This window comes from Anas platyrhynchos, chromosome 6 (assembly GCF_047663525.1).
Source record: "Anas platyrhynchos isolate ZD024472 breed Pekin duck chromosome 6, IASCAAS_PekinDuck_T2T, whole genome shotgun sequence".
In the NCBI taxonomy this organism is placed as follows: Eukaryota; Metazoa; Chordata; class Aves; order Anseriformes; family Anatidae; genus Anas; species Anas platyrhynchos.
In genome coordinates, this window is record NC_092592.1 from 18687720 (window position 1) to 18715189 (window position 27470).

Consider the following 27470-nt stretch of genomic DNA (forward strand, 5'->3'; position numbering starts at 1 on the left):
TCTTTGTGTCTCTGGGCCACCATAGGAGTGCTCAATAGCTACTGTCATCTGATGGATCAGTGCTGCCTGGAAACTATGAGAGGCACATCTGGCTCTCGGTTCCCAGTGGACAAACGTTCAGAGCACAAAGCCAGCTCGGGGATGGCAGTTGTTTGCATTCCCGGTACCACACTTGGGAAGGCAGAGGCATGAATACTGCCCACCATGGCGAACCGGCTGCTCAAGAGCAGCTGAGCAACAAGGGAAAACATGCCTTGCCATTCCCAGTGCTGTCTGAAAGGCAGATTTCTGCCTTCCTGATGGACAACTCAGTGCCTTTTAAAAGTCTCTAGCAGCATCTACATCTGCTACGTAGACCACGCAATGGGAGCACAAACATGAAGCAGCACTTTTGGCTCTGCAGACCTGGTTCTCACGCTGAGGGGATCTCAGGGGGCTTTGTTCGGGATGAGTCCTGCGAATTGAACATCCCTGGGCAGCAGCAGAGCAGCACTGGAGCACAGCCTTGCTTTAGTTCCCTGCCTAAGGAAACCTGCTCGTGAGCTCCAGGGCTGCTCTACAAGGTCAACAAAGACACAGTGCATAAGAAGGGTCATCTTAAAAGTGTACTTTGGACCCAAATCCAAGTGTGATATGTGCATCTCAATTAACTCAAAAAAAATATAATAAAAATAAAAAAGGTTTCACTTTGCAGAAGTAGTGGACACCACCCCCAAAGGCAGATCAGGCTGCAGAGGTGCCCCCAGCCCCAGCCCCTCCTTTCCTCACGCTTCCCACCCGCAGGAGTCCCCCCGCCTCCCTCAGCAGCAGAAGCAGCACCGTGCCCGGCCCCCAGCCCCCGGCCCCCGGCCCCCAGCCCCAGCCCCAGCCGGCAGAGGCCGGGCCCCGGCCGCCTCCCCGCAGCCGCGGCGCTGCCGCCAGGTGGAGCCCTCGGCACGGCGCGGCCCCGCGGCGGGGCCAGGCCGCGGCCACCCCGGGCTGCAGCCCGGGCCCTGCGCCCCTCAGCGGCTTCCGAGCCCCAGGCCCCGCAGCGGGCTCCGGGTGGAAACCCGGGGTAAAAGGGGCAGCCACGGCCCCAGGCGAGCCGCCCTGCCCGGGGGAACCGGGCACGACCCACCCGGGACGAAGCCCCCCGGCCGCGGGTCTCGGGGTGCAGGCGAGGGCAGCCCGGGCACCTCAGCCCCCAGCCCCAGCCCTCATCCCCCTGCGTAACCCGGCTGCCAGCTGCCTGCCTCCGGCTGATGCTCGCGGGGCCAAAGAGGGTGGGGGATGATGGTTTATAATTAACACAAATAAAAATAGACTTTGAATAAACTGAACACGGGGAGGCTGGAAAGTTGTGCGCGCCGCTGGGAGGTGAGGAGGAAGGCAAGGGGCGTTACTCGGGGAAAGGTAAACTGAGGCACGGCCGCGCGGGAGCTTCGCCCACCACCAGGCAAGTACCTGAACGCTGCTCGCAACCCTGCCCCTGGCACCTTGCTGCACACAGCAGGACACGGGCAGGGCTAGGCCAGAGTACTGCCGCCGGTACTCCCATACTTGTGAAACTCTAGTTCGCCTTCCAGCTGGGCTCCCGCGGTGAGGAGCCCTCGCTGGAAAAGATGCTTAAATGAGAGCTTTTCCTGCTATAAATACCAGTCCATCTTCTTGTTATAGATGTTAGTCGATACTGGAATTTCTTAAAGATGCATCTTTAAGATAATAGCTGTGAAGTGCTGTCTACAGGTTTCCTACCTCTCAGATGATGTGCACAAGAGTCATTGAAACTGACGAACCAGCTACACTGGAGAAAATGTGAAACAGACTATGAGTAAAATGCTGTGCAGTTCAAAAACAAACGTGGGGGAAAAATTAAGAAGGTTGGGAGAGGGTAGACAATAACAAAGAGTTTCTTTGCCTTTTTTTTTTTTTTTTCAATACTCTTTATAGTTTGGGCTTCTAGGGTTTATTTATAACTAGGATAAAATTCTCAGGCAGAAGTGGGATTTTTTAATATCAACAGCCTTCCTCTGAACGTTTTTATTGAGGAAATATGTTTGGGATGCTTGGAGTAAAAGAGTACAGAAAGAAAAGACTGGGTTAAATTAATTCCTGCTAAATACCTACCAGCAGACTCGCTGTCTATATGGGGAGCTGGAGACAGAATTGTACCAGGGTAAAAAGGATACTGTGTCTATTTATAACTCTGCCTTCACCACCGTAGGAATTCAAAGGAAAACTCCAACTCAGCACACAGTCTTCTCATCATCTGCTTCTGTCAAGATTAAATCGGGGCTGAGATCATTCCCTTCCCCTGCAAATCTCTGCAAGGAAGTATTTGTTCCTTTCTGCACATAAAGGACTACCGCAGTACAAATCGCCTCAAAGCTCATGTGCTCTGGGAGCCCTCACCCAGCAAAATGTCACCTCTTCCACTGCGCTATCCAGGGTAGGGGAGCCTCACAAGCCCCCAGCAGTTTAGTAGTGAAGACCATGGGTGTCTCACCTGCTCTGCATCCCCACTCCCTGCACTGTCCCCAGCCCTCTTTCTTACATCAGATGCTATGGGGACTTGCAAACAAGAAGGCAGCACAGCTCCAGTGTGCCCCCAGTGCCAGGTCGCATGGAGCAGGAGAGGAACAGGGCCCCCAGCCCTGGGTCACACCTGCTCATCGTGCCACGTACTGAGATGAGATCCTTGTCTTGCAGCCTCTTGCCACTGGGAGGCATCCATCTCTGGAAAGGAGGGGGTGCAGTAGGTGCGTGGGGTGCCTTGTCTTTGGGAGAAATCATCTCACACGATATGAGTACACGTGAGAGTAGCCTTAGAAAAGGTATTTGCAAAAACCTGACCCCTATGCTAAAAATAAGGCAGGCTCCTGGAGTTCCTCAGCTCCACTCTTTTTCAGCATTATGGTGTCTCAGATCTTTCCTTCTCATCTTGCACCTTCCAGTTTCTCTTTAATAAGAGCTGCTCTTTCGTTCTTCACAAAGCACTATCTACTCTACTCTCTCGGAGCTCCTCTTTTGTAATTCTGTTATCAAGCTGTCTGCTAGGTGGGGAGCAGAAGGTGCAGGACTTGGTGCTGCCTTTGAGGTACAGCTAATTATTATGTGCATCTGTTATTATGGTTGCTGCCTCAACAGGTGGAAAACATGCTGTTCTCTGATAGATTGGAGCACTCTGTGCTCCTGCCTCGTCTTTTCTCTAAAGCCACTCGTGTGGTGTTCCTAAAATAATAAACACAGCCTCACTGCTGCCACAAAAACCCCTGGTAAATATATTTTTATGGGAATGAAATATTAAAGGATTTGAACAGTTATTCACTGAAAGCAAAATATGAGCAGTAAGGTTGGGTAAAGATTCAAAGGCTGGTTTGCTTCCTCTCCCTGGGGCACATCAAGGCTGTACTGCTTACACTTTAGAGATGGATAGTGGGGAATTACTTAACCCAAAATGATGGAAACAATTCAGACTATAATAATATAGCATGAGAGTTTCTCACATTACATCTATTCCCCATACTGCTGGCTATATTCTGCCTTCAGATTCATGTGCACAACTCTCATTGGATTCTGGAGGAACAGTATCTGAAGCCAAAATGCATTTCATTGTCTTTCTGAAGTCTCTCTACGGTATAGTTGGTAAATCCTGAGCTCAAGGACTGGGGACAAAGCTTGTCTAAACATTTCCCAGTGCCTGTCTCTGCAAGATTCCCATCTGCTGTGTTTTATTTTGAATTTCATCTTCCTACTTTCCTAAAAACACAAAGCAGAAACACGTTTCCTCTGCCCTGGAGAGCAGGAATCACCAAATTTCCCAGCAGGTTCTCTCACAACATGTGATGGATCCAAGTTTGTCTAAAAAAACTACAAACCCTTTATGGAGCAGAAAGGGAGGAGACCAGAAATGTGGGCCAAGTTTCAGAGTGTTATGAACACCTCCCAGCCCCCAAAGGGGCTCCATATCCTGTTTCCTCTCTCCCAAAAATTTCACCTGGCTTTGGGTTTCATTAAGAGAAATACACATTGCTCAAGTCCAGGCTCTAAGACTTCGGTTCATGCTTCCTGCTGACACTGCAGGAGAGCCACAAAAGCTGAGTCTGACCTGGGGGCTTCAAATTTACTACAATAGCAGAGCAAATTAAATAGAGAGCACATTAAGTGGCTTGGGAGATTGTTGTTGACCAACAAATCTTCATTAAGTTCCTGCATCAAGCTGTGCTATACCTCTGATGGAACTGGTTACTGCATCTCCATCTTCGTTTCAACTACTTCTCCACCAGGCTTAAAACAAATTCAGACTTGTTTTAGGTCTAATTAGAAACAAAATACAACATTAAGTCACCTTGCCCCGTGTATGCACCCAGTTTGGAGGTGTTGGTACATCATTCAAGCAGGCCAAATTCTTCTCCTTTCACCACCAGTTATTTGCTGCCCTGGTTTTCATTTACTTTTATTTAATACCAGTGTCTCGTGGTGACTTTGTTCACTGTGTTATGGGGACTTTCTGGGTCACTGGTTTGCATTACCAAAGACAAGGTCTGAGATCTGTTCCTGGCACTGCCCTCCAAACCTTTCAGCTGAGCACACCCTCGAGAGCCACCAGCACAAACCCCAAGAGCTTGTAGGACACACATCTCCCCATGGCAAAGCCTGTACTCTGATAACAGCAGCTTTGGCAGGATTAGAGCAAAATCTTTTTCTGGCTTCTGCAGCTGAAGGGAGACTATCACAGCAGGGGCCTCTGACATCGCTTCCCGCAGACCACTACCATAAAGATAGCTCTATAGGTAACACCCAGGTGCCATGCTCTTCTGCTGCATGGATTCTAAAAACACTTGCCCAATTTAGGCTAAACATAGAGAAGTTTAAGGGAAAAATACAGGGGAAGACAAAGGAAATTAAACGGCAGTGCTGAGAGTTAAGTAGCCTTAGCATCTGCAACATGCATCGCAGACTGTCCTTGCCCTGAGTTAAGAGGAGAAACAATTATTTGGTATTTATCTTCTAAATACAAGGTAAGAAGCCAAAGGTACATGCAGATGCACCATGAATGGGCGAGTTAGCCTGTAGTATTATGCTTTGCCTGATAACATTTATGGTGGCCAAACTACGTGCTGTCCATGGAGATTGATTGTACCCCGTACTATGTTGTCTCAAAACACTTGAAATATGTGGATGGGACTCGACCCTATTTGTATCAAAGAGAAAGCCTTGATTGTTTGGGTTTGTGCAGCAGTGCCACAGCACATGGCTTTTACTAGTTCCTAGCACCTGGGCACAGCAAGGAAACCTCCCCTTCACAAAGCTGCCTGTCGTGTCCCAGGCACGGCTGAAGAGTGCAAACACAGCAGCTGCCTAATGGGATCTGAATTATTTTTTGCTAATGGTTAGTTGGCTTCCAGCTCTAGAAGAAAACAAGTTCTGTTCTGTGACTTTAGAAATATGGTAAAAGTTAACCTAAAGGAGAAATGATTAGAAATACCTGTGATCCCAAGAGCTAATACAACTGCTGGGAAATTCTAGACCTCAAATCAGCTGTGCTACAGAATGATTTTTTTCCCTTTCAGCAGACTTAGTAGTGAGATTTTACAATGAGAAGAAAGCAATTTGCATAGCTGACTTGGGATTTCATCTCCTTCCATTGCATCTCTTAGACTGCACACACATCACCCAGCAAGTCTCGTATCTGTTCAGTCTCATACTGACCTCTGTACTAACTTGATTTATTGTTTTTTAGCTCTCATATAGTATATTATGTTATACCCCAAAGGGTCTGATTAGAACTGTCCAGTATTTTAATGATTTATGCGGGGCATCTGGGACTGCACGGGTAGCATACGTGTTGTGTCATTGCTATAGGAGGAGCCTTTATTGATCCATACCAGTGTGCTCCAAGACGAGAGTGTCAAATTCCAATAAGCTTTAGTTTACAAACCTGATTTGACAGGTGGCCAAGCCTGCACTGGGACTGACCATAGCTCTCATGGTGGGAATAAAACAAAACAGCTGGATTGCTTCTAGCCATTGCATTATGAGAGGATTTCCATTCCTTTCTCTTGTTCTATTTCTATCTGATAGTGCTTAAGGAGGTGTTTATCCTTTCTAGTTTTCCAGCCAGAAACCTGGGCAACAGGAGCTTGCTATCAGCTCTGTGGTCTATCTTTCTGCCAGAAGATACTGGTGAGAAACACAGGCTCCTGGAACTAGCCTTCCCAGTCTCTCTGAGTCCTGCCATGGCTATCACGCTAATAGAAAGCCTCAGATGAGAGAGGCTGTGATGAGAGAAAGAAAGATGAAGAAGCCCTTACTGCAATTGTTTTTAAGCATTTTATAAGGTCTTGTGCTGTTTTCCAGTATGATGATAAAGGATTTTGCAAACACTGAAAGAAAGGTATCAGGAGCACAGTGTGGTGTAATAAGGTTTCTGTGTCCTCAGTTTGATTTTTGCATGTTCTGAAACCTATTTTGAGTGCAAAAAACAAATCTGCTAAAGCATCCCTAGAAGACCTCATCTCCCAGCATAATTTTTGGAAAGAAATCCCACGGAAGGCCAAACTTAACCATGACTTTCACCTCAGTGTAAGTTGCCTATGACTCACTAGAGGTGGGCACAGCTTTTGACCAAAATTACAGTGGGTAAAGCAGGTTCAGCTACCACTACAAGTGCTTGGCAGCACTCCGCCCCTGGCTTCCCTCCCAGCTCAGGCCTATGCAGAGATATAGAAAAATCCAGCACTTCTTTTCCATCTCGACCTGTGTGGTGGGAACAGCAGTGTCTTCCTCACAGGCTCACTGTGATAACTACAAAATGCATCGCAGTGCTCGGGAAACACCAGGGAACCGCGGGCGCCTACCTCCTGCTGTTTCCCATCTTCCTTTCTAACAGGTTGCTCGGCCCTCCTGCCGTGCCAGCACAGGGATATGCGTCAGCTGTCCCCGCAAGTGGGTCGCACAGAGCTTCTTCATGGTGCTGGGAGAGACCACAGGACAAGAACAAAGAGCAGCGAAGCTGTCAATGCCCCCAAAGAGAACAGACCCAAAAAAGCAGCATATTGTTTTTAAGATAGAAGAACATACCAGTGCTAGTCACAGGGGAAAAGGGCTTTGCATTGTGCCATCCTTTTGGTTAAATCCTTGGGGCAGAAACCATTCATTTGTAATGGGATTCTTTGAATTCTGAAGCCTGATGTTTCCAGTGCTGGGCTGGAAGACACTGCTACAGTAGTTATTGTTACAGCGGCCTCATCCACCTTCAGATGTGGCCTGCTAAGCTCTGGTGGGGACACAGGACACCAACCAAAGGGGCTGTGTAACAGCTGGGGTTCTGCGCGAGGCACGGCACAGGAAATCCTTGGCCTCTGACACAGAAATAGACATGACTTCTGCCACAGATCATTTTGGATACCAGAGGTGACCTAGGAAAACTAGATCAGGGTAGATTAAGAACATGCATCAATAAGCAAATCCCAAGATGGACAAAACCATGGGTAAGAGACTGAAAACAACACGCAGGTGATTTTTATCCTTCTTTCATGGAGCTAGATGCAGCGTGCCCAGCAGCCAGGGTGCACAGGGATTTACCCTGCAGCATGCAGCGGTGCCAGGCTCTGCCTCCCACACAGCCACAGCACTGCGGCTGAAATGCACCGCCACAAACGTGAGCCTTCAGTGCACTGGATCTGCTTCAGAGAAACAGACACAGCACATTTCAGGCAATCTGTGAACAAACCTAAGCTTGTACCTCTCTACAGGGTCACGCTGTACTAACACCACCCAGTAACGAGAGCACCCCATGCTCTCTGCAGCTGCGGGCTGCAAATATCGGTGGAACATTACTAAAAGTCATGAAAAAGCAAGCAAGATTTGTGCTGCTCAGGAAGGGCGACAGCTTTGCAGTGGTTGTACAAAAAAAAAGAAAAAAAAGGTCAGCCAGACAGCCCAGCTGGTTACTAGCAGCTCCAAGAAGAAAACAAAATGGCACACATTACTCCTGATTTCAACCTGCATCCATTTGCCAATCTCTGTTTCAGAAATGTTTCAGTAATCTGAGGGTGCTCCCAGAAAAACAAACAAACAAAAAAACACCACAGTTTACCCATTCAGAATAACTGTTTTCATCACAGGCAAGTCATTGCTGGAGGCAACGATACTGCAATTTAACAGCCCTTGTGCACAGGAGAAGAGACAGCCTTACACAGGAAGAACTGAATTTTAGGCAAGCTTGTCTTTGAGTGGGAGCATAAGAATAGCAGGAGGTTCTCCTGAACGTAGCACATAGCTGTTTAGCACTATCATGCTGCAGAATGGGATTTTTGTTTTCTCAATGGAGTGTAAAAAATACCAGTATTGAATGGATGAACACGTTACAGACTGTCAAACCCAATCACCAGTCAAGTCTGGTGGCTGAGGTCTGTCGCAGAAGACACGAGCAATGGTATGTGACCCAGGAGCAGCAGCCCAGCAGGGAGCTAGAGAGCCTCCGATACGAGCACGCTGCTACAGTGACCGGTGGCACACAGAGGTGGCAGATGCACTTTGGACCAGCTGCTGCCTTTGGGTCACATGCAATGCCTCCAGGTCTCCAGCAGACCAGGTTGGGTTCCTGGGTGTAAGGATGCACTTCGCAGCTGGGAGCAGAGGAGTACCAAGGGGCTCCGGAGGGCCCAGTTCTGCAGCTCGCTGCCAAAAGCCCGGTGTCTTTGCTGGGATGCAGGATGGAGAGGAACTGACTTTGCTTGCTTGCCAAGAGCCAAGTTCAGGTCCTTAGAGGTCTACAGAGCTCTCGCTCCAGCTGATGACTTCACGAACACCTAGAGCAGGGAGGAACAGAGCTCCCCGCACAGCTTTAAATGTTTGTGTTTCCTTGCACACGCTGATGATATCATTGCCACCTGAGGGCCTGAACCCTGGTCTTGGCAGGTAAAAGCCTTCTGGGTCACCGTACTTCGGGGTTCTTGCTCTCAATGCATATTTATGTAACGACTGCTAGATGGCTGTAATTAAACGACTGTAAAGCACCACCTAAAATGCACTAGTAATAAATTGGTAATAGCTGATGCTATAACAAGCAGTTACAAAAAATATATCGTAACATGCAGATTGTTAACACAGTGTCTGGGCCTGTTTAATGCACAGCTTTAAATAGTTACAATGCACACTATTAAAATGGCACATAAAATTTGTAACTAGTAAATAAAGGGTCCAATTCAGCAACAAAATACATCCAAGCTTCAGTGGTGAAGAAGCCACAGAAAATTGACTTTTGTGCACACCTTCTGACAGCTTCTCTATAATTATTCGTTACACTGAAGTAGGCCCAAAATAGCCACAAAGAGAAAAAAAAAAAAAGTTTTCTTAAGCTATTTTTCCTAAAATCACTAAGCAGCAGAGAAGAAGCCCTGTTCTGTCAGCCTGGTTCCCTAGAATTTCCACCAAAGCCAGAGGGACGGCTTGCACGAGCAAGGCTTGCTTCTCCAAGCATGTCCCTGCCCAGTGTGCCTCTGCTCACCTTCCTCTAGCCTCCTACCTCTCCACCTTCCCAAAGACATTTCACTCACATGTTTACCCTGTTTGGGGACCTTCTTTTCCATACTGAAGATGCCTTGCAAAACTGCTCAAAGGCTTGCTGATTGTTTCTCCAAGCCTTTATCACTGAGCTTGGGGTGGGTGAGGTCTCTCCTCTTTTCTGGGCAGTCCTGCTGGCGGTGCCACCTATCAGCCACAGTTTCTGCAAAGCGTTCTGCATATGCCCATCCCTGCCTCTGTTCTGACTCAGAAACATTGTTAGGATCCCATTTATATTACAAAAAAACATCTGTGTCCAGAAAGCTTTGGCTTTCCATTCAGTGAGCAAGGGGTGAGTCAGGGAAAATCTATTTAGCTGCCCATATTTTTCACTTCTCTTTTATCCAGTCAAAGCTGCAGTGTGGGCAATATTTCTACTGAGATGATTTCCCGTGGCTAAAGAATAAAACAAATATACATGCAAGATGCAGGAAAAAAATAGCCAAATCAGCAGGTGGCCAGGTTTTGCACATTCAGTGCGAATATTGCTGCCAGTGAAAGGGTGGCTGTTTCTGACTAGCCACCATCAGGAGCCACACACATGGTTGGTAAATACAAGTGTACTAACCAGCTGATGACAAGAGAATATTTTATACTACAGTTAGAGAAGAAAATGAGGCCACCCTGCCTCAGGGCCTCCATGCTGCTGTACATCCTGAAACAGTCAAGACCATCAGGTCTGAGCCCTGCTGGCTGGCCCACAGCCTTGCTATGAAAAAATTACACAGACATTTTTGAGGCTTCTGAGGCCTGGCTACCCATAACATCAGTGGAAGTTGTGGTAAATTCAGCATATTTGAGAATCAGGACGGGTTGATTAATTTCTTCCTTACGTTCCAGTAGTGCTTTGCATCAGAAATAACACTGCCAATTTCCCTGGGTGTCACACGGAGGGAAGTTCTGCTTGGGCACAGGAAAAGTGTCCCAGTCACTCTCCAGTTGGGACAGGGAATTTGGTACCAGCACAACACTGAGCAGAGGAACAAGCTGATGCTTTCCTCATCCTTGTGCTGCTCAAAGCTGTCCCAGACATGAACCAACTTGGCCAGTCTGCTCCTCATCGCGGGCTCTGCATGTTGTGCTGAGAGCCAGGCCATCCAAAAGGATTTCGCTAAGTCACACCAAGGCAAGTAGTGGCCTTACCCTAAACGTACAGCTCGGTTAAAGCTGTCCGACTGGAAGCCTCTACTAAATTTGGAAGTGCTCTTCAGATTACATCCTCCAGCTGCCGGAGAGATTTTCTTACAAACAGTTGGCAACTTAAATACCTCAAGCCTCCCTGGAAACTGCCTCTATCACAGCTTTCAAGCCCAGACAGCTTTACCTCAGCCATCGCTGTATTTGATTCATACCATCTATATCCCACAGCGCTTCTAGCAATTGATAAATTATGACTCCAGTGAGACTATCGGGTTAAACACCAAGGAAGAAAGAATGATGACAGTAATACTTGTCATTTGTGTGGAGATGCAGCAACACAAAACCCTCTCTCAAACATATGTTATCTTGGAGGAATCTTTCCGAGGGATAGGCTTTCTGAGAAACGTTTATGGCTTTTGAATACACGATAGGCATGAACTCGACATGACCTACTTTGGCCAAGCCCTGGGCTTCAGCCTGGTCCTTTACCATCACAAATCAAATAGTCTATCTGAAGCACAGTCAGACTGATATCTCCAGAGATGACAAGGGTACAGCACATACCAGCTTGAGGGAAAAAAAACAAACAACACAGGATGCAAAGCACTTTGTTCTCAGGATTTAAAAATGTGAAAGTGTTTTTACTAAAGCTAGGGGAAAACAGCTATGCTCTACCCATACACAAAAGCCAATAGAATACCTGGGATGATTAAAATATTGCATAGATCATTGAAACGGGTGCACTGACACCCTTCTATTGTACCAAAATCTCTCATTTATCTTGGCGTTGGAAAATTGTAAAGAAAAGCAAAGGATATAAGGGCTTTCTACTAGGACACCAGTCTGATATCCTAGACATAAGAGTTGTTTTTCCCTTCTGACTTCCCACAGCATCATGCTGCAGGGTTTCATGTTGTCCCAGCTCAGCCTTCACACCATCCTCTCAGCTTGATATCACACCAGTGTACTGCCAAATGGTAAAATTGCATTGACATTTGATTTTTTTTTTCTTATTTAATTAAATACTGTGGTGTTGGAAAATTGGATAAAAGGACTTCAAAAAGGATTCCAAGGACTGTTAAGGGATCAGTCTCTAAAGGCCCTCTCCTCAGCATGGCACCGAACAGCACTAATTATATTATGGAGAAGGCTGTAGCCAGTGAATTAACTGAAAAACAACCAAAGTGTCCAGAGCATATACAGTCCAAAGAGGCACCATCCACTGATGGGAAGAGGGGAAGTCAAAACAGACAGTAAGGAGATACTCTGTGACCTCTCACAGGACCACTTTCCTTTTTTCCAGGGATGTTCCCTGAACATCGCCCAGCAACAAAGCATCAACCTGGCCGTGCTCTTAGTCCTACTGCCAGAAAGTCACTCCTGGTTTTCAGAAAGGGGGTTACAGAGAGAGGCATGGTGCAGTGACATGCACAGCCTGTGTCTAGTTCGCTAGGGCCATCTGAATGACCTTCTGCTTTGTGATAGGCCTCTGATGGCAATTCTCTTGCTCTTCATAATTAAGGAAATTTTATTACACACTGGAACTCAAATTACAGATGTAGTACAAACCAATTCAAAATTAATCTAAATATAATGGTAAAATTTCTCCTACATTAATACATAATAATTGCTGCAATATAACTCTAGTAGGTCAAAGATCAGGAACATTTCATAGGAATATCATTCAGAGGCAGGCATTTTAAAATTGTATTGCTCATCCATATGACACTTCACAGAAATAAATTCACCACAAAAAATATAGAGAGGAATTGAACTGAGACTCATTAAAAACATATTTTTAAAATGAAGAGCCACATTATTACATATAATAATTTTCCCTTCATACTAATTTGTTTTAATCTATTCATACTCCTTATAAAACATTACACAATTTTATTCATATCCTTGTTTTCTTTAAATACGTGCATTTCAGTAAACGACACTTGCATGTATAAATTTAGTGAGTTAAAATGTTAGACTGACACTAGAACTGAGCAGTCATTTATTCAGAAAAAAATGCCTTGTTTTCCTGTCTGTAAATTTTCTATGGAAAGCTGTGATTTTTTTTCAGCGCATTCATTATTCAACATATTAACTGAATAGTCCTACAGAGACTTCTCTGCTTTTGAATCATTCACAGCCTGTTAGTTCCAATTATTTCACATTTGAAATTTGAGCCCTAGTCCTTAGTTTTTATTGGGCATAGAGTTTACACGAACTGATTCTGTTCTCCAGTTGAACAAATGTGACCAGATTGCAGATGGAATAAGTTTCATACACAACTTCCGCAGTTCACGTGTGTATTTCAACAGGAGTAAATTCCTTAGCTTGAATACAAGATCTATGTAAGCATCAGCTCAAAGTCAGCTTAGCATAGTTCTGAAGCAGCACTCCCACCTTACAAAGAAAACCATTATTCCACAACTTTTGGTTACCCATACAGTAAGCAAAGCACACACTGCCTCCTCTCGCCTTGTCTACATAGTTATGTTCACTTCTAGAAAGACAACAACCAAAAAAAAAAATCTCCAACAGAGCAGTTTTCCTAAGGTTTGCCATACTTCAGAGCTGTCCCCCCAGGCTGTTACAGGGATGGGGTTATGGACCTGGAAAGCACAGCTCCTGGAAGGGCCACGCAAACACAGCAGCATTACCAGCACTCTTGGGCAGTGCCCTGTAATTCTCTGCTCACACAAAGCTTAGCAAAGCAAGGCTGACAGCAGCCTTCAGTCCTCTGAGGCTAGGTAACATGAAAATCTACGCATTTATACACTGGAGAGGGCAAGAGGAAGGGATAACAGGCAGCAGTAAATAAGGAACAAAACCCAAAACAGTTGAAAGCAGCTTTATAGGGAGTGAGAAGTGCCCTAGAGTGGTCATTAGCCACACTGCAAGGAATGAGATACATCAAAAAAGGGGAACATTTGCTGCAGATATTATGAGGTGGGAAGGATTGGAGGAGGCTGTTATTCTTGAAACATTTTAATGAACTGGCAGATGGCCTTGTGGTCAGGACACAGGAAATGCGAGTCCCATTTCTGCTGCAGACCTCCTGTGTGGGATCAGAGAGTCACACAGGTGTCTGGGATCACCAGCAGGAGCCGGGGCAGAGCCGGCGCAGGGACACCGGGGTGGCCAGTATCAAAGAAGCTATCAAAATTGATGGGTAATGTCCGTTCCAGTACGGGAATGCCTCCATGCCTTCTCTTGCACAAAGCCATCTGAAATGGGCAAGAACATCTGCTTTTGTTTTCACAGTAAAAGCTGACACTGGAGGAGATATGCACATTTGGGAGGGGAGCACATTCCAGAGTGGAGCTCTTTGTAACACAAACAATACGAGACCATCCTGGGAACGCTGTTTTTTGGTGAAAACGTACTGTATTTTAAAAGGAGGAGACTGCCTGGGAAGGTGGCAGGAGAAGGTGTACTGAAATAAGAGGGTGCCCCCCTGACAGCTGGGAAGCAAGGCAAGTCACCCCAGGAGCACAGCCAAAGGGTGGCTTCTGGCCGGCGTTCACTGGCCTAACACCGACACAGCGGTCACTGCTTCCCTCCTCCGTGGTTGGCCAGCTTCTCCATCAGTGAAACAGTGGATTAATATAAAGGTGCCAAAAGCTCCCAAAGCGGGCTAGCCTTCACCCTCTCTCTGCCTGTGTACACAAAGATAGATGTTTTTAAACAACGTGGCATCAAAATGTGACTTCAGGGCTAGTGAAAGAGCCTTGATGGGACACCAGGAAAACCTCTCACCACAGCTATTGGAAATAAATTGTCAATGTAGCGCTTAAACGTAAATACAACCTATTAGTAAGTAATGGAGCTGTTCAGCATAGAGAAGGAAGGTTTCAGGTCTGCTGTCCTGTACTGTTTTACCCCACACCAGCCCTCTAATCATTTGCACAAAGCACATTGAGCTGTCGATGGCAGAACAAGATTTTGACTCTTAGACTACAAATTCATCCAAGTCCTAGACAGATACTGCTGGTCTAAAGCTGCCTGAGTTGACAGACTTTGCAATATCTCTGCAATGCAGATACTTGACTAGTTTTTAGAACATAGAAACAGACTTTTAAAAATAATTTCTTAAAACAGAACTCTGGTAAAAATGCAGTTTCTATTCTCCTCCTCAAAAATCCTTCCAACAGCCCAAATCTGCAGCTAACACATGGAACTACTATTTCAAAATACATGTACCACATGGAAATAGAGTAATTCCAGAGATAAATTGATTTCTAAAAATAAAATAAAATAAAATAAATTTCTCCTCATAATTAAAGTATTTATTTCAAGAAAGCAGAGGAATGTAAATGAAACAACCTATAAAAAACCCTATAGGAATGCTTATGAATGGCAGCTAGAATCACTCTAACTTACTCATGCAGATTCTTTCTACCATGAATATTTGCCATCAGGACAGCAGGTATGGCTGGTAACTACCATTAGAAGAACCAAAATACTCATTATGGTTTCCTGTATTGAATCAGACAATTCAGAGTTAGCCTGTGAGTAAGATTTTGCATGCCCAATTCTATTCAACTCAGCTCAGCTTGTTGATTACAAATTATAAAAGACAACTTAGATGGAGAATATATAAGCAAGTTCTAGTTGCATGGTTAAAGGAAAAGTGCAGCGTATCATATTCGTAACTTGTTTCTATACCCACTGAGTAGCTACAGTTACATGATACATTTTCCATAGCATTACCTCTTTCCATTAAAAGCAGAACTCCTCTCATGCTGGCCTACCAAGTACTGGGCTGTTTTGCTGCACTAACAATAGTGTCTAAAATTCCAAATAGGAAGAGGGAGAGTTTCTATTACTATGAAGGGAGGAAAAAAATAATCATGAAGTTATAATCAACTGTTTGACAAATCTGGAGTAATCAGGTCAAAATAAGCTGAGTACCTGAGCCTAGCAGTTTGCAAAAGCTTTAGCTCCCAACTGTTGCCATAATAATATAAAAATTTATTTTAGAAGCACATGCTGCCCTCCACCTTTCAGGATGGCCTGGGACTCTCTGTGCAGCAGGGACTTACTGCGCCCCACGATAAGAAGAGCCTCAAGCCAGACTCGGGGAAGCCAGAGCAGCGATGAGACACCGTCCCTGGAGGAGCTGCGGCGCCTGCTCTGGACAAAGGCACGCCCTACTGGGCACGTGGATGAAGTCTGGCCAAACCTTTATGTGGGAGACCTGTAAGAGAGAGAGAAGTGTTGAAGGTGTTGATGAAAATCTCAGCCCCTACCCTATCCCTGCCCTAATCCTCCACACTACTTAAAAAGAGACCTAGGCACTAATCTGGGGACCCCTCACAGAAAGTCTAATTGTTGAGCAAGGCTGAACTGTGCTTTAGATTGCACAGCAACCTGAGCATCCTGATATTCCCCTCCAGGAGAACATTCCCCCTCCTGATTTCTCCTCCTGCTTTAGCACAGGAGGCCCACACTGCTGCAGCCTGGTAGGGCCACAGCATCACTGCTGCAGGTGGTCACAGCAGGGCCATGTTAAACAAACACCCCCTGGTTTTCACTTCATACTGCCAGATGGGATCAGTCCCCTGGCCTGACGGATGCTCAGCAGAGGTGACTTGGTGGGAAAGCAAACCAGAAAAACAGTTTGTGCACAAGTATTTCATCACCACCAGCTTTTTATTGTTACTTATCTGAGAGGAACCTAAGTTGGTGTTTGGGGAAAAAATGGAAATGTTGGAAATATAACAGCCAGTTTCTTAAAAAGCCAATTCTGTCTTGAAACATCATTGTGGACACTTTGGACCTAACTAACTTGTCAGAAAACTGCCAGTATGACTGGCTGTTGTAACAAACCACACCATTAGCAGCATGTTTTATCCCGTACTGCAATGCAGCAGCGGGATACAAACTATCCGTCTTCTTCCAGGTACGTCGCTCGTGACAAAGCACAGCTGAGCCAGATGGGCATCTCTCACATTGTGAACGCCGCTGCTGGGCGATTTCGCATCGACACCGGGCCCAAGTTCTACAAAGACCTGCCTGTGGATTACTATGGAGTAGAAGCAGAGGACAACCCCAACTTTGATCTCAGCATTTACTTCTACCCAGTTGCTCAGTACATAAGAGTGGCACTGAACTCCCCAAGAGGTAACTAGACCATCTGTGCACGTGACATACCTTCGGCATGCTCCTTGGTGTAGGAGCCAAGTAGGTCAAGATCAAATAGTACTCGGCATAATCTAACCACCTGCAGATGTGGCTAAGAATGGAGATACACAAACCAAGCAGCATCACACCTGCCTCCCAGACTCCCACAGTGAGTCTGGGAAGCTGATGACATGAGCTGCAGAAAGACTCTCAGTACCTTGTTACTGCAATCATTACCCTGTTCAGGAAAGGACAGAAGTGAAGCCACACTGCTGTTGAAGTCTATTTCTAGCCCTCAGGAATGGCTCACAGCATTCCCTCTTCAGATATTCCTGCTCAAAATCAAACTAGTTATTGCAGAGATCCCCCCAAACTTCTGCAGGACTCAGGGTAGGAAAGCCAAGGCTGTGCTCCCAGCGCAGAGCATCAGACCCTGAGCAAGGGAACATGGCATGGCAGTGACCCACCCTAGGGCATGAAAGTCCTTGAAGGCTGGAAGGCAGGTGTCACTTGAGTGGGTTTTGCTGTTTTTTTGCTTGCTTGTTTTGAAAACTGCATATTGATGTGAGCTTCCTGCAGTTTTCATGTTACCTTTGTGCATGAAGGAAAAATACACAAGAAGATGTGTACAGATGCATATTTTCTCTGAAGGTAAAACAGGGAGGGTGCACTGAACAAGCATTCGAAGGGGTTTTCCCTGTGTCTAATGCTACTTAACATCTCTGTTACCAAAAGACAACAGGATAGCAAACCTCCTTGACTAACTATATGGACATCCTGACCCAGGAGGAGATGCATGCACTTGATCTTGCAGAACTAGTAATGAAGTTTAAAATAAAAGCTGGGATTGTGTAAAAAGATCATAATAAAACAATCTATGCAAGCCTTATAAACACAGTATAGGGAAGAAGTTGCTAGGAAGCAAACTGGTTGAAGAGAACTTGTTTACCAAGTCTCTTGACTTGATAAAACCAGTCAGGACAATATCATTTTATTGGTAAAAAACAGTCAGGAGATAACACTACAATGTTGCTAAGAAATAACCTTGAAATAGGAAGGTAACTGGCCAAATTCTTGGGCTTGCTAAACAGTGTCCAGATATGATGCCAGAGAGCTGGAGCTAGTGGGGACCGTGCTGTTAAGGATGAGCCTTCACAACGCCAGGTCTCCACTGTGCCACAAAACTGAAAAGTGATTTATGAAGAGAACAGTTAGCTATGCACTCAGCAGACTGTTCTGCTTACATGACAGTGAGCTTTAATACCAGTGAGGGTTCCGAAATTTTAACTCCCCAGCCTGGTGATGTGCATCTAGACGATCTGACTTACACATCTAGAGATCTACACTGTACAAGCTAGGAAAGGGAGACACAGTAACAGAAACCAGTGCACCTTTGTGCTAGATATACGAGTTTACTGCTGTTTGGAGTGCATAATCCACCCCGATAGAAAGCACTTGCCTTTGTGGAACTGAGGGTTGCATTTGGATATCAAAACCACTAACATATTTGGGAAACTTGGATCTGCATCCATGCCTAGTACTGCATATACTATTTACAACTGAAGTCATTATTGGTGGTGCTCCAGGGAAAGGTAAGATCCAAAATCTCCTCATGCATGTGCAAAAGGAGTTCAAAATAATAATAATAATTCCAAGCTGATTGACAAAAGACAGAAAACAACAGATGAATCATGGTGGCCACAAAAGCAAACAAAACCATTGTTTTGCAAGATGCATACCCAAATACTCAAAGTTATGAATGCAGAACAAGTCAGGGCTCAAGGCAAACACAATGAACTCATCGTGTCTAGAGTTCCTATTTATCCCTACTCCTGTGCTTTTAGATACTACTTTACTGAACTCCATATGGAAACAGGGCTCTGGGAACGGAGACAAGGTGAAATTCAATCATATAGAGTCCAGCTGTTGCTGACATTCATCATTTTAAGGAAAGTGCAACAGTTTGGAAAATATATAAACAAGATGTTCTAGAAGCATAATTTCCTGAAGTACAGAAATTTAGCAGCTAAATATCCGTGACCTGTGGAGGGATGAGACAGGGAGGGGATTGTTACTCACATCATTTAGAAGAGGAGAAAAAAGCTGAATGTATTACAAGCAGTGATGCTGAACAAAAAATTATACCAGGTGACAAGAGGCCTGTTCATATTAAATTCAAGATGTAATGAGGTACTTCTGTTTGATTGAGAAGTCATTTAAGACTGCTGCTTAACAACTACTAGCAAATTCAGCTTTTTTTTTTTTTTTCTTAATGAAATTAAAATTATCTTTTCTACCTGGGAGGATAAATTGAAGTTAAGACTATCTGAGGCAAAAACATATTTAAAACTATGAATCAAATACTCATTAGAATCAAGCAACAACTGTTTTCCCATCATGCTTGAACCAAATTCTGATATTTTACTCCTCAAATCCAGAGTGCAGCACAGACTGATTTACTCCAGATTTCTGTCTTAACTGAACAGATATTCAGTAATACCAATATTAATCTTGCCCATTTGCATGGACATCTGTGTAGCTGGCATTTTTTGGTAGAGCAGCTAAACCTAAGCATAAATCAGCAAAGTTTGATAAAGTTCAGCAAAAGGGGGAGGAAAAGCAAACTTGAGCACACAGATGAAAGCATGCCATGAAAACTACCAGACTAAAAGAGAAAGATTCCCATGTAGAGAGCTCATCCTTTTATTGCTCTCCAAACATGTTTAAAGCAGGCAGGTTTTAAGTCCCCCATTAACTTACTGAAATTGTAAACCCTCTCAAAGGCATTTCCCTTCTTCCACATCACTGGAGCAAATGAAGAGCCAAGCTCCCTCTCCTTCCTTTTTGTTGCTGTTGTTTGTTGGTTATGAAAGAAGCTTAATTGAGGAGAAAAGGGTTCCTCTCTCTGCCATAGGGACATCCTGTGCCTCACTTTAAGCCACCTCTCCCCAGAAGATGACAGCCCTTACCTGTTGGGGGAGGCCTGGGAAGAAGGGGCACGCTGCCATTTACAGCTCTCCTCAGGCTGCTTGCTGTTTAAAGAAGCACAAACATAGATACTGGTGAATCGAGAAATAGACAATTTGTCATGCACCTGGCTAGAGGCTGGTGGCTAAAATGCAAGGAGAGATGAGAAAAGCGAGGTGGAGCGGGGAGAGCCCCGCTGAGCTCTGCTGCTGGTGGGCAGCGGGGCTCTGCTGGACCCAGAGGAGCAGGGGCAGCTGGGGCACTCGCTCTGGGTGACGGAGCTGAAGCCTGGTCTGAAGCCAAATTGAATCCATCCTGCAAGGAAGCAAGGGCTAGTTCGGGACATTTAGCTCAGTTAATGATGAGTAGCAAAAGGACAATAAGATATTATGTGTTTTAATGGCTAATTTGTTCAGCTACATTGAATTTCCCAACTTGAATTTGGCCAACAAAGTTGAATGTGCAAACTTTATCCCTACTGCAAACCCTTTGATGTCAGTAGAGTTACAGCAGGCATGAGCTGGATACAATATCCATAATCCGTTGTTAAAAACCAAGCGTTATTGTTCTGCACAAATCCCAGCCAGATGACAGTCATTGTCTGCCTCTGCAAAGAGTAGCTCGAGATGCGCGGTGCAACATTTCAAGTAAGGATTGCAAGATTTAATAACGCCAGAAGCTAAATGCCCCCACTTCTCCTCAGTTAATCCCATTATTCCTAAGGGATCCTGTTACACGCTGAGAGAAGGTTGCAACATGGCCCTCTAATGTGGGCTCAGTCCAACTTCTCTTTGGAGCGTATGTTAAAACAAAGGCTGGGGGGGCAGAGTTGGAGGACATCAGCTTGTGGCACGGCTTCTGTGGTGCAGCAGATCTGGTTATAACCTCCCTGCCCATCCCATGACGGAGACATGTACCACAATGGCCATTGTGAAGGCTGCTCGCGAGGGCTTCCAGCACTGCTTTCCCAGGCCCTGGTCCAGCAGCCACCCCAGGAAACCAAGCCACGGTGCTGGGACAAGCTGCCTCCCGTGGGAGGCTGACGCCACGCTCCAGTACCAAGGTCGCTGCAGTCAGCCCACATGCTGCAGACGTGCTCTGGGCACTGCTCAGGCGTGGTACGTCGTGGTGGGTTCAGTGTCACTTAACCCATTTACAGTTCCTGAGAAGGGACGTGGCTCCGAGCCTGTAAACAGAGCTGAAGAGCAACACAGCTTTTGTTTCCTGACTCAAGTTAAACATTCAATTTGTTTGCTGCAAATAATCACATAGTAAATTCAAATCTGCTTTCATTAGAGCCATTTTACGTTAATTAAATCATTTCACATGACTGATCTATCTGCAACAAACAGTCATTTTATTGTCAGTGTACCAGCATTTATCATAACCTCTGTGCACAGTGAAAAAGGCTAGCTGTGGAATAGACACTGCACACATAAAAGAGGCGATATACCTGCACCCTCATGGGAACAAGTGTATTAGAGAGCCATGCAGATTGGCTCTGAGGTCAATAGCTGGGGCTTGTTCACTTTTGCTCAGACGTCTTCTAAAGCGAGCTGCTGATCTAGGAGGACTCTTTTGAAGTGTAGATAAGCAGGGAAGAAAATTCAGTGTGCTCTTACTCCCCACCTCCTCATCTCAGACACAGAGTTAGATATAAACCAGCAGAGTAGAGCCAGACTATACGAGCAGGAGCCTGGAATTTGTTCTGCTCTCTGTGCCCTCATAAAAACACATCAGGCAGCTTTCGATGGCAGCACCTTTACCTGTGTTCAGCTGGGTCTTCAGTTCCACACTGCAGACGGGCTGAGCGTTTCCCAAGGCAGAAGATTCCTTCTGGGTGGCAAAATATAGACCCAAGAACCATTTTGCAGAAACGAGGTTCAGAACAACAACTCTGCCCAATTCTGGTCAAGAGTAGATTGAGTTTCAAACTATTTAGCACACCAAAATCAAACCCAGCATCAAGGCCTTCTCTATGTTTTTTATTATTATTTTTATACCTTTGTTTGTGCCTTGTGAAAATTGAAATCACCCTTTTACATCACCTTTTACATCACCTTTTAGCAGGAGTGCAAAGCATTTCTCCTCATTCCCACAAAAAGTAGGATGTCATGTCCAAGAACCCCCATAGAGTTAATTGAATTGACAGATAGTGTAACTTAATTTGAACAACAACGTCAAGTTGTGCAGAATACAAATAAATTCTGCAGACCTCTATCAGAATTGGAAAACACAAATGAAAGATCACTTGATCTTCCAATTCTGCAAAACCTTACATTACAATCAAAGACTTCTTCCCTCCCCCTGAGGTTTTGATGCCCAGTCCATCCCTGCTGGCACCAGGGCTGTTTTTGCTGCTTCCTTGGAGACTATATTTGTCCCTTTATTTCTCCTGAAGACATGTCTATCTTTAGGGCTGAGCTCAGATTTCTCATGCCAGGATAATGAAAGGTGGCGGTGTCACATACGTTGCAGAATCGACACTTCTCTGAACCTGCTGCCCAGAGCAGGTTTTTACAACACATGCTCACGCTCTCCAAGCATGTGGCTATGCGATCATCATTAGTCAGAACCAGAGCAGTTGCTAAATAAATACTCTGTCACAAACAAAATGGGATTTAAGATGAAAAGCTGTGCACAAAGTACCCCGAATTAACACCCAGAGAGACAGGGGCAATCAGTCTGAGGTTTTTGGCTGGATCTAGTGTCATCATCCAACAGGGATATTTTTGTCTCACTTGAAGCTCCACTGGCAACTACATCACTCCCAAAAACAGGGGTGAGCAAGCAGGGACAACCAGGGATGACAGGCTGGGCACAGGGGCAAGGGGCACAAGAAGCAGAGGGAAGAGGGGGCAGTTGTGCAGCCCCAGAGCTCATGCGCCCTCACCTGGGTCCCATCACAAGCAGGCTGTGCAGCTCTGAACGCTTTTCTCTGCCACCTCTACATGCCACCAGGCTGAGGGCTAAGCCCCTAACTCACAGACACAACCACAGATGCTGGGATGGAGTTACGAACTTTCTGGCCCCCTGATATAACTGAACCTCTCTCTCCACTCTCCAGGCAAAGTACTGGTTCACTGCGCGATGGGAATCAGTCGATCTGCAACTCTTGTCCTCGCCTTCTTGATGATCTGCGAGAACATGTCCCTCACCGACGCAATTCAGGCCGTGCGCTCACACAGAGGGATCTGCCCCAACTCCGGCTTCCTCGAGCAGCTTCGGGAGCTGGATCTCCAGCTAGGAAGGGACAAACACAGAGGAGCAGCGCCCTCGGGGCCTGTCTCCTGCTACCAGACACAAAGACACTGGCCAAGCTGAAGATGGGGCACAGATGCTGTGGGGACTTTGCTGTAGCTGCACTGAGAAACTCCTCTGGAAATGGCTGGTAGGAGCTCGGTATGTATTTTTTGGATAAGCCCACTAATTGAAAGAAAATGAAATAAAGAGGGATTCATATTGGAAATTTCGCCCACCTGGGCCTGTTTCTTTAACAACCTGCTGTGCAGGGCACAGGGAGCAGTTGGGTTTTCGTGCAGAATTAAAAGGCAGCACAGCCAACTTGAGGAGACTTTTTACTTGCTCATAATTGCGTTTATATGGCAGGAGGGAAAATGGCTCAACTAGTAAACTAGAAAAAGAAACCATAAGGTTTTCAAGCAATCTTTAACCTTTCACATCCAGCTGGCACAGGGCGGGACGGCACGCTTGGTGAGCTGACACACTCCTTCAGGCACGGTGACACGACCCAGGATCGAGCTCAGGCCCGGGGTTCTCTCTGTGACCAGCCACAGGGGCTCCTGTGGGGATCTTCACTGACCCTCTCAGCTTCAAACCTATGGCGAGGGCTCAGAATGCAGAGAGGGGCTGACAGGAGGGCCAGAGGGGGCAGAGAGGGCTGACAGGAGGGCCAGGCAGATGCTGCATGCCAAGGCCACGCTGCTGGGAAGGAAGAGAGATCAGGAGTGAAGGGAGGCTGCTGCTTGTGTAAGGGGCAAGGAGCACGTGTGGGCACACTGCCTGTGGGGTGGCAGTGCCAGGCGGGGACGTCCTTCTCTTGCCTGGAAACCCTGTGCTCCGCATCACCTTCCCCGGGTTTCCCTGCTACGACTGAAAGGCAGAACCTGGTGTCACTGTGTCAGAGCAAAAATGAGCAATGCCTCTAACAAATCCAAAGTAGCAGCTCTGCTTTTCGATTACTCTTTTACGCCCAATTGGCCACATTTAATCTTGTGAAGAATTCGAAGCAGATATTTGCTTCAGTGCAATTACAGCCACATACAGAACATTGGCAAATGCAAACAATATAGAATTTCCACTTGACGGCAGATTAATTTGGTGTGATGTTTTCCCCTGAGAGGCCTTAAAGGCTTGCAGTTCTGAAAGTACCATGCAGTTCATATTTATAGCACTAGGGATGGTGAACAGAGAGAGAAGCCATTCCCAACTGAAGTTTCTTTTGCCTCCATACATTAAAAAAAAAAATAAAAAAAAATTAACTGAGCATAGCCCACTTCCACTGCACTTCTCATAATGCAATATGGAAACCTGATTTCCCTGCAGAGCCTACAGAGAAATTCAGGTGGTGTTTCTGCCTCCATAAACGCAGTAAGTAAAAAGCAAGCAATGGTACAGACTAACCTCCTCCCAGGGAACAGAGAGATGACTCTTCCCTCAGAACGGGTCCCGTGCTCTGAGACCGGAGTAAGTGGCCAGAAGGGAGGTCACAGCTAACGATGGAAAAATCAGTGGAGTTACAGCTTTCAAAGGCCTCTTACTCCTGCTGCAGCACGGAGGTTGGATTTCAGGGGGCCTGGTGGCTGGATCACTCCTGGCACCTGGGTCTGCCCCACCGAGCTCTGCCTGGGGACCCTTTCCTAATGGAAAGGTCCAGGCCATGCTGAAGCTGTTTTGTGAGCAGTCTTTTCAGCTGCCTTCAGCTCACTGCAGTGCCACAGATGCCGAGCCAAATGGCATTACATTAAAGCAAAAGTGGTGTATGAAACGCTCAAGTCCAAAATCTGTGCATTAAAGCCCGTCGGGACAGGTCAAAATTCCCAGTGAACTGCACACCTGGAAACATCTGTGGGTGTTCATATAAAATGAACAACTTTTCAGAGGGACTGAACCTAAGTCTACCCCTGCTGAGGCCTGTCAGCCACTGCAGGACTGCTTCGGCTGCCCAGGGACTGCCAGAGATGCCCTGCCACATGGACCAGGAAGCCAGGGCACTGCCAAAGCAGGAGCACTGGCTGGGTGGCACAGCTGCAGGTGTATGGCAAAGGCCTGCAGCAGCATGGATGTGCCCCAGCTCACAGGTTGGTCACAACTCAGCAGCCATCATCAAACCCACACGGGTTGCACACTGAAGTGCCTTGCTGCCCCTGTGCTCTAGTCAAGCAGAAGTCTCTTAAAATTACAGCCAGAATCAAGTCAAACAATAAAAACTAAAACCAATATTGGGGGTGGTTCCAGTGTATCTTGTGCTGCAGTTTCTAGAAGCAGAGTTGCTGGCTCACTGCAAGGTGCCAGCTCGCCCTGAGAAACAAGGAATAGCTTCTTTCCCAACAGCTATCCCTGCTGCTAATCAGGAGACTGATCCTGGAGGGCAGCTGCCAGTTTTGCTGCTGAGGACTCAGGTAGAGAAAAGTCCCACTTTCTCCCCCAGAAGTGCATGTCTTCGACATAGCCTGCCATTATCACACTTGTCCAGCACACTGGCTAAATATTACCTGCCCCAAACCATGCTACCAGATACAGGGGTAGGTGATCAGATAGCAGACTCATACATATGGGCAAAGCAGCATTTAGGCCATCATCTTTTCCATGCCTGTTTCTCAGCCAGCACAGAGCAAGTGCTGAGGGTTATTTATGAACACCTCTGCTCTGCATGCCCGTTGAGGAGCGACCTCCAACACTGTGGAGGAGCTGGTGCCTTTCCCACCCAGGAAGCCCCTGAAGGAGGATGGCCATCTTAGCCCCATGTCACAGACAAAGCACCTGGACTTAGCTTGAGCTTCAGCAGGATGTTTGAGGAAAAACACAACAGAATTTCTCTCCAGCCTCCAGAATTGGCACAAAAGCACAGGAATAGTTCTCTCAGTTAAGATATCATGCCTTCTGCAGCTTTTCCTCCCAGACTTTCAGCAATGATAAATACAGAGAGTATTGCTGCGGGCATGTCTGCACTGCATTATTTATCCTTCAGATTTGCACTTAGGGTTTTATTTGTAAAAGGAAAGTGGGACCATAAATCTGTTCTGCAAAGAGCCAGGGGAAGAGAGGATAGAAATTTTCAACAAGTTGCAGTGAAGGAGATGCTGCCAAGGACAGGTTTCTCATGGAAAGAAGTGCCAGCCAAGACATTGTCCAGGTACATGCCATGTGGTGCAGTGGTGACAGCTAAGAGTGTCAGCCTTTTCCTTGCAGGTGCAAGGAAATTTATGTTTCTGCATTACACGGGTTTGTTCCATGTGAGCCAGTGGCTCCCACTTCTGCCTGAGTTTTGGCACTGCACAACAAGACCAGGTGACTTTCTGCTGCCTAGCCCTGTTGTTGGGATCAGATCTGCTCAGCTCCTGCCAGCCTCTCCAGAACTGCAAAGCACTGTCAAGTCTACTTGCCAGATGTTATCTTCTTCCTCCTATTTTCTGTTTCATGCGTCTCCTTGATCACAAGGCTGAGGTGCCACTTACTGCAGAGAGGAGCTTCAAAATAGCATGTGCTTCGCAAATCTACTTCATACCCCGACATTCAAAGAGTATCTGCAGCTCTTGAAGCCAAGTCAAACAGGAATCTATGGCCTGCAAGGCTTTCAACAGTTAAGTTTTCCTCAAGCTACAATTATTTTGCTTATAAACTTGATCCTTGATCCGTTGCAGGAGGCTGCAGTGTAATAAAGTCAAACAACTTGCTCTTTGCAGCGTACTATTTGTGGTACAAGCATCACTGAGTTATACCGCTCCCCCTCGCTGCTGCCTCCTGGAACCTCGTCTGTTTATACACCGACAGCACTTTCAGGAAGGGCTCCTAAAAATACCCAGTGATGTTAGCTGAGGATCTGGCTCTGGCTCTCCTCCTCCTGCTTCTGTCTCCAGAACATCCCTCCATCACCCTCGTGCTCAACAGCCCTGGCTATTCAAGCTGCCTTATTCCTGTCTCGCCCTTTAAAAATCCCTTATTTTCCTTGCTTCTTTGCTGGTAGCCATTTTGTGCCCTGTTGCAGAGCCCCCTCCATGAGGTGGCCGTGAGGTGTCCCAGCTAATGTTTTCTCACTTGATCACTAAGTTACACTGAAGCCCACATTTTCCTTATCAAATCCTCCAGTACAACTGCATGGTTCCCCAGTTTTCAGAAAATAAAAAGGTGTCAAGTCAGGGCAAAAACAGTATCAGAAGAATAAAATCTTTTTATTACTGTCTAAAGTGGCATTTAAAGGCTGCAAAACCAAGATTCAGTTCTCTCCATAAACCAACTTTTAAAACCACTCTCTGGGAAGCTGCCCTGGAGACAAAGCATCTCCTAGTGGAAATACCTTTGCAAATCAAAATATTTTCTTAGTAGTAGAAATAGAAAACCTGCACAGCAAAGATCTAGCCAGCTGACAAAAACCATCAGTAACTAAACTTCAGGTGAAATTCTAAAGTAGGTCTAGGAATCAGCTTCCATTTCTGAGAAGCTGAGTTCTCTGC

At 46.1% G+C, this 27470-nt stretch overlaps 1 protein-coding gene and 1 long non-coding RNA gene across 10 annotated transcripts in view; one reads left to right on the forward strand and one right to left on the reverse strand.

Moving 5' to 3' along the window:
* The window catches only part of LOC106015797 (uncharacterized), a 39913-nt gene extending 32711 nt beyond the window's left edge, over positions 1 to 7202 (reverse strand). For all 8 annotated transcript variants that reach the window (XR_005266733.2, XR_011810015.1, XR_005266728.2 and 5 more), the window contains exons 1-2: positions 7063 to 7202; positions 6840 to 6955 (exon numbers count right to left, since the gene is read on the reverse strand). This is a non-coding gene — a long non-coding RNA (uncharacterized lncRNA). The remainder of the gene's footprint in view (positions 1 to 6839; positions 6956 to 7062) is intronic.
* Positions 969 to 27470, forward strand: DUSP13B (dual specificity phosphatase 13B). 2 transcript variants are annotated; one of them, XM_005015714.6, is made up of 4 exons: positions 969 to 1435; positions 15694 to 15885; positions 16589 to 16809; positions 22844 to 27470. In XM_005015714.6, exons 2-4 carry the CDS (start codon positions 15695 to 15697, stop codon positions 23098 to 23100), a joined length of 669 nt encoding a protein of 222 aa, XP_005015771.2. In that variant the 5' UTR covers positions 969 to 1435; position 15694; the 3' UTR covers positions 23101 to 27470. The 2 variants fall into 2 exon arrangements, with proteins under 2 accessions (XP_005015771.2, XP_021125371.2); XM_021269696.4 differs by having other exon boundaries at positions 974 to 1435; positions 15667 to 15885; positions 22844 to 27468.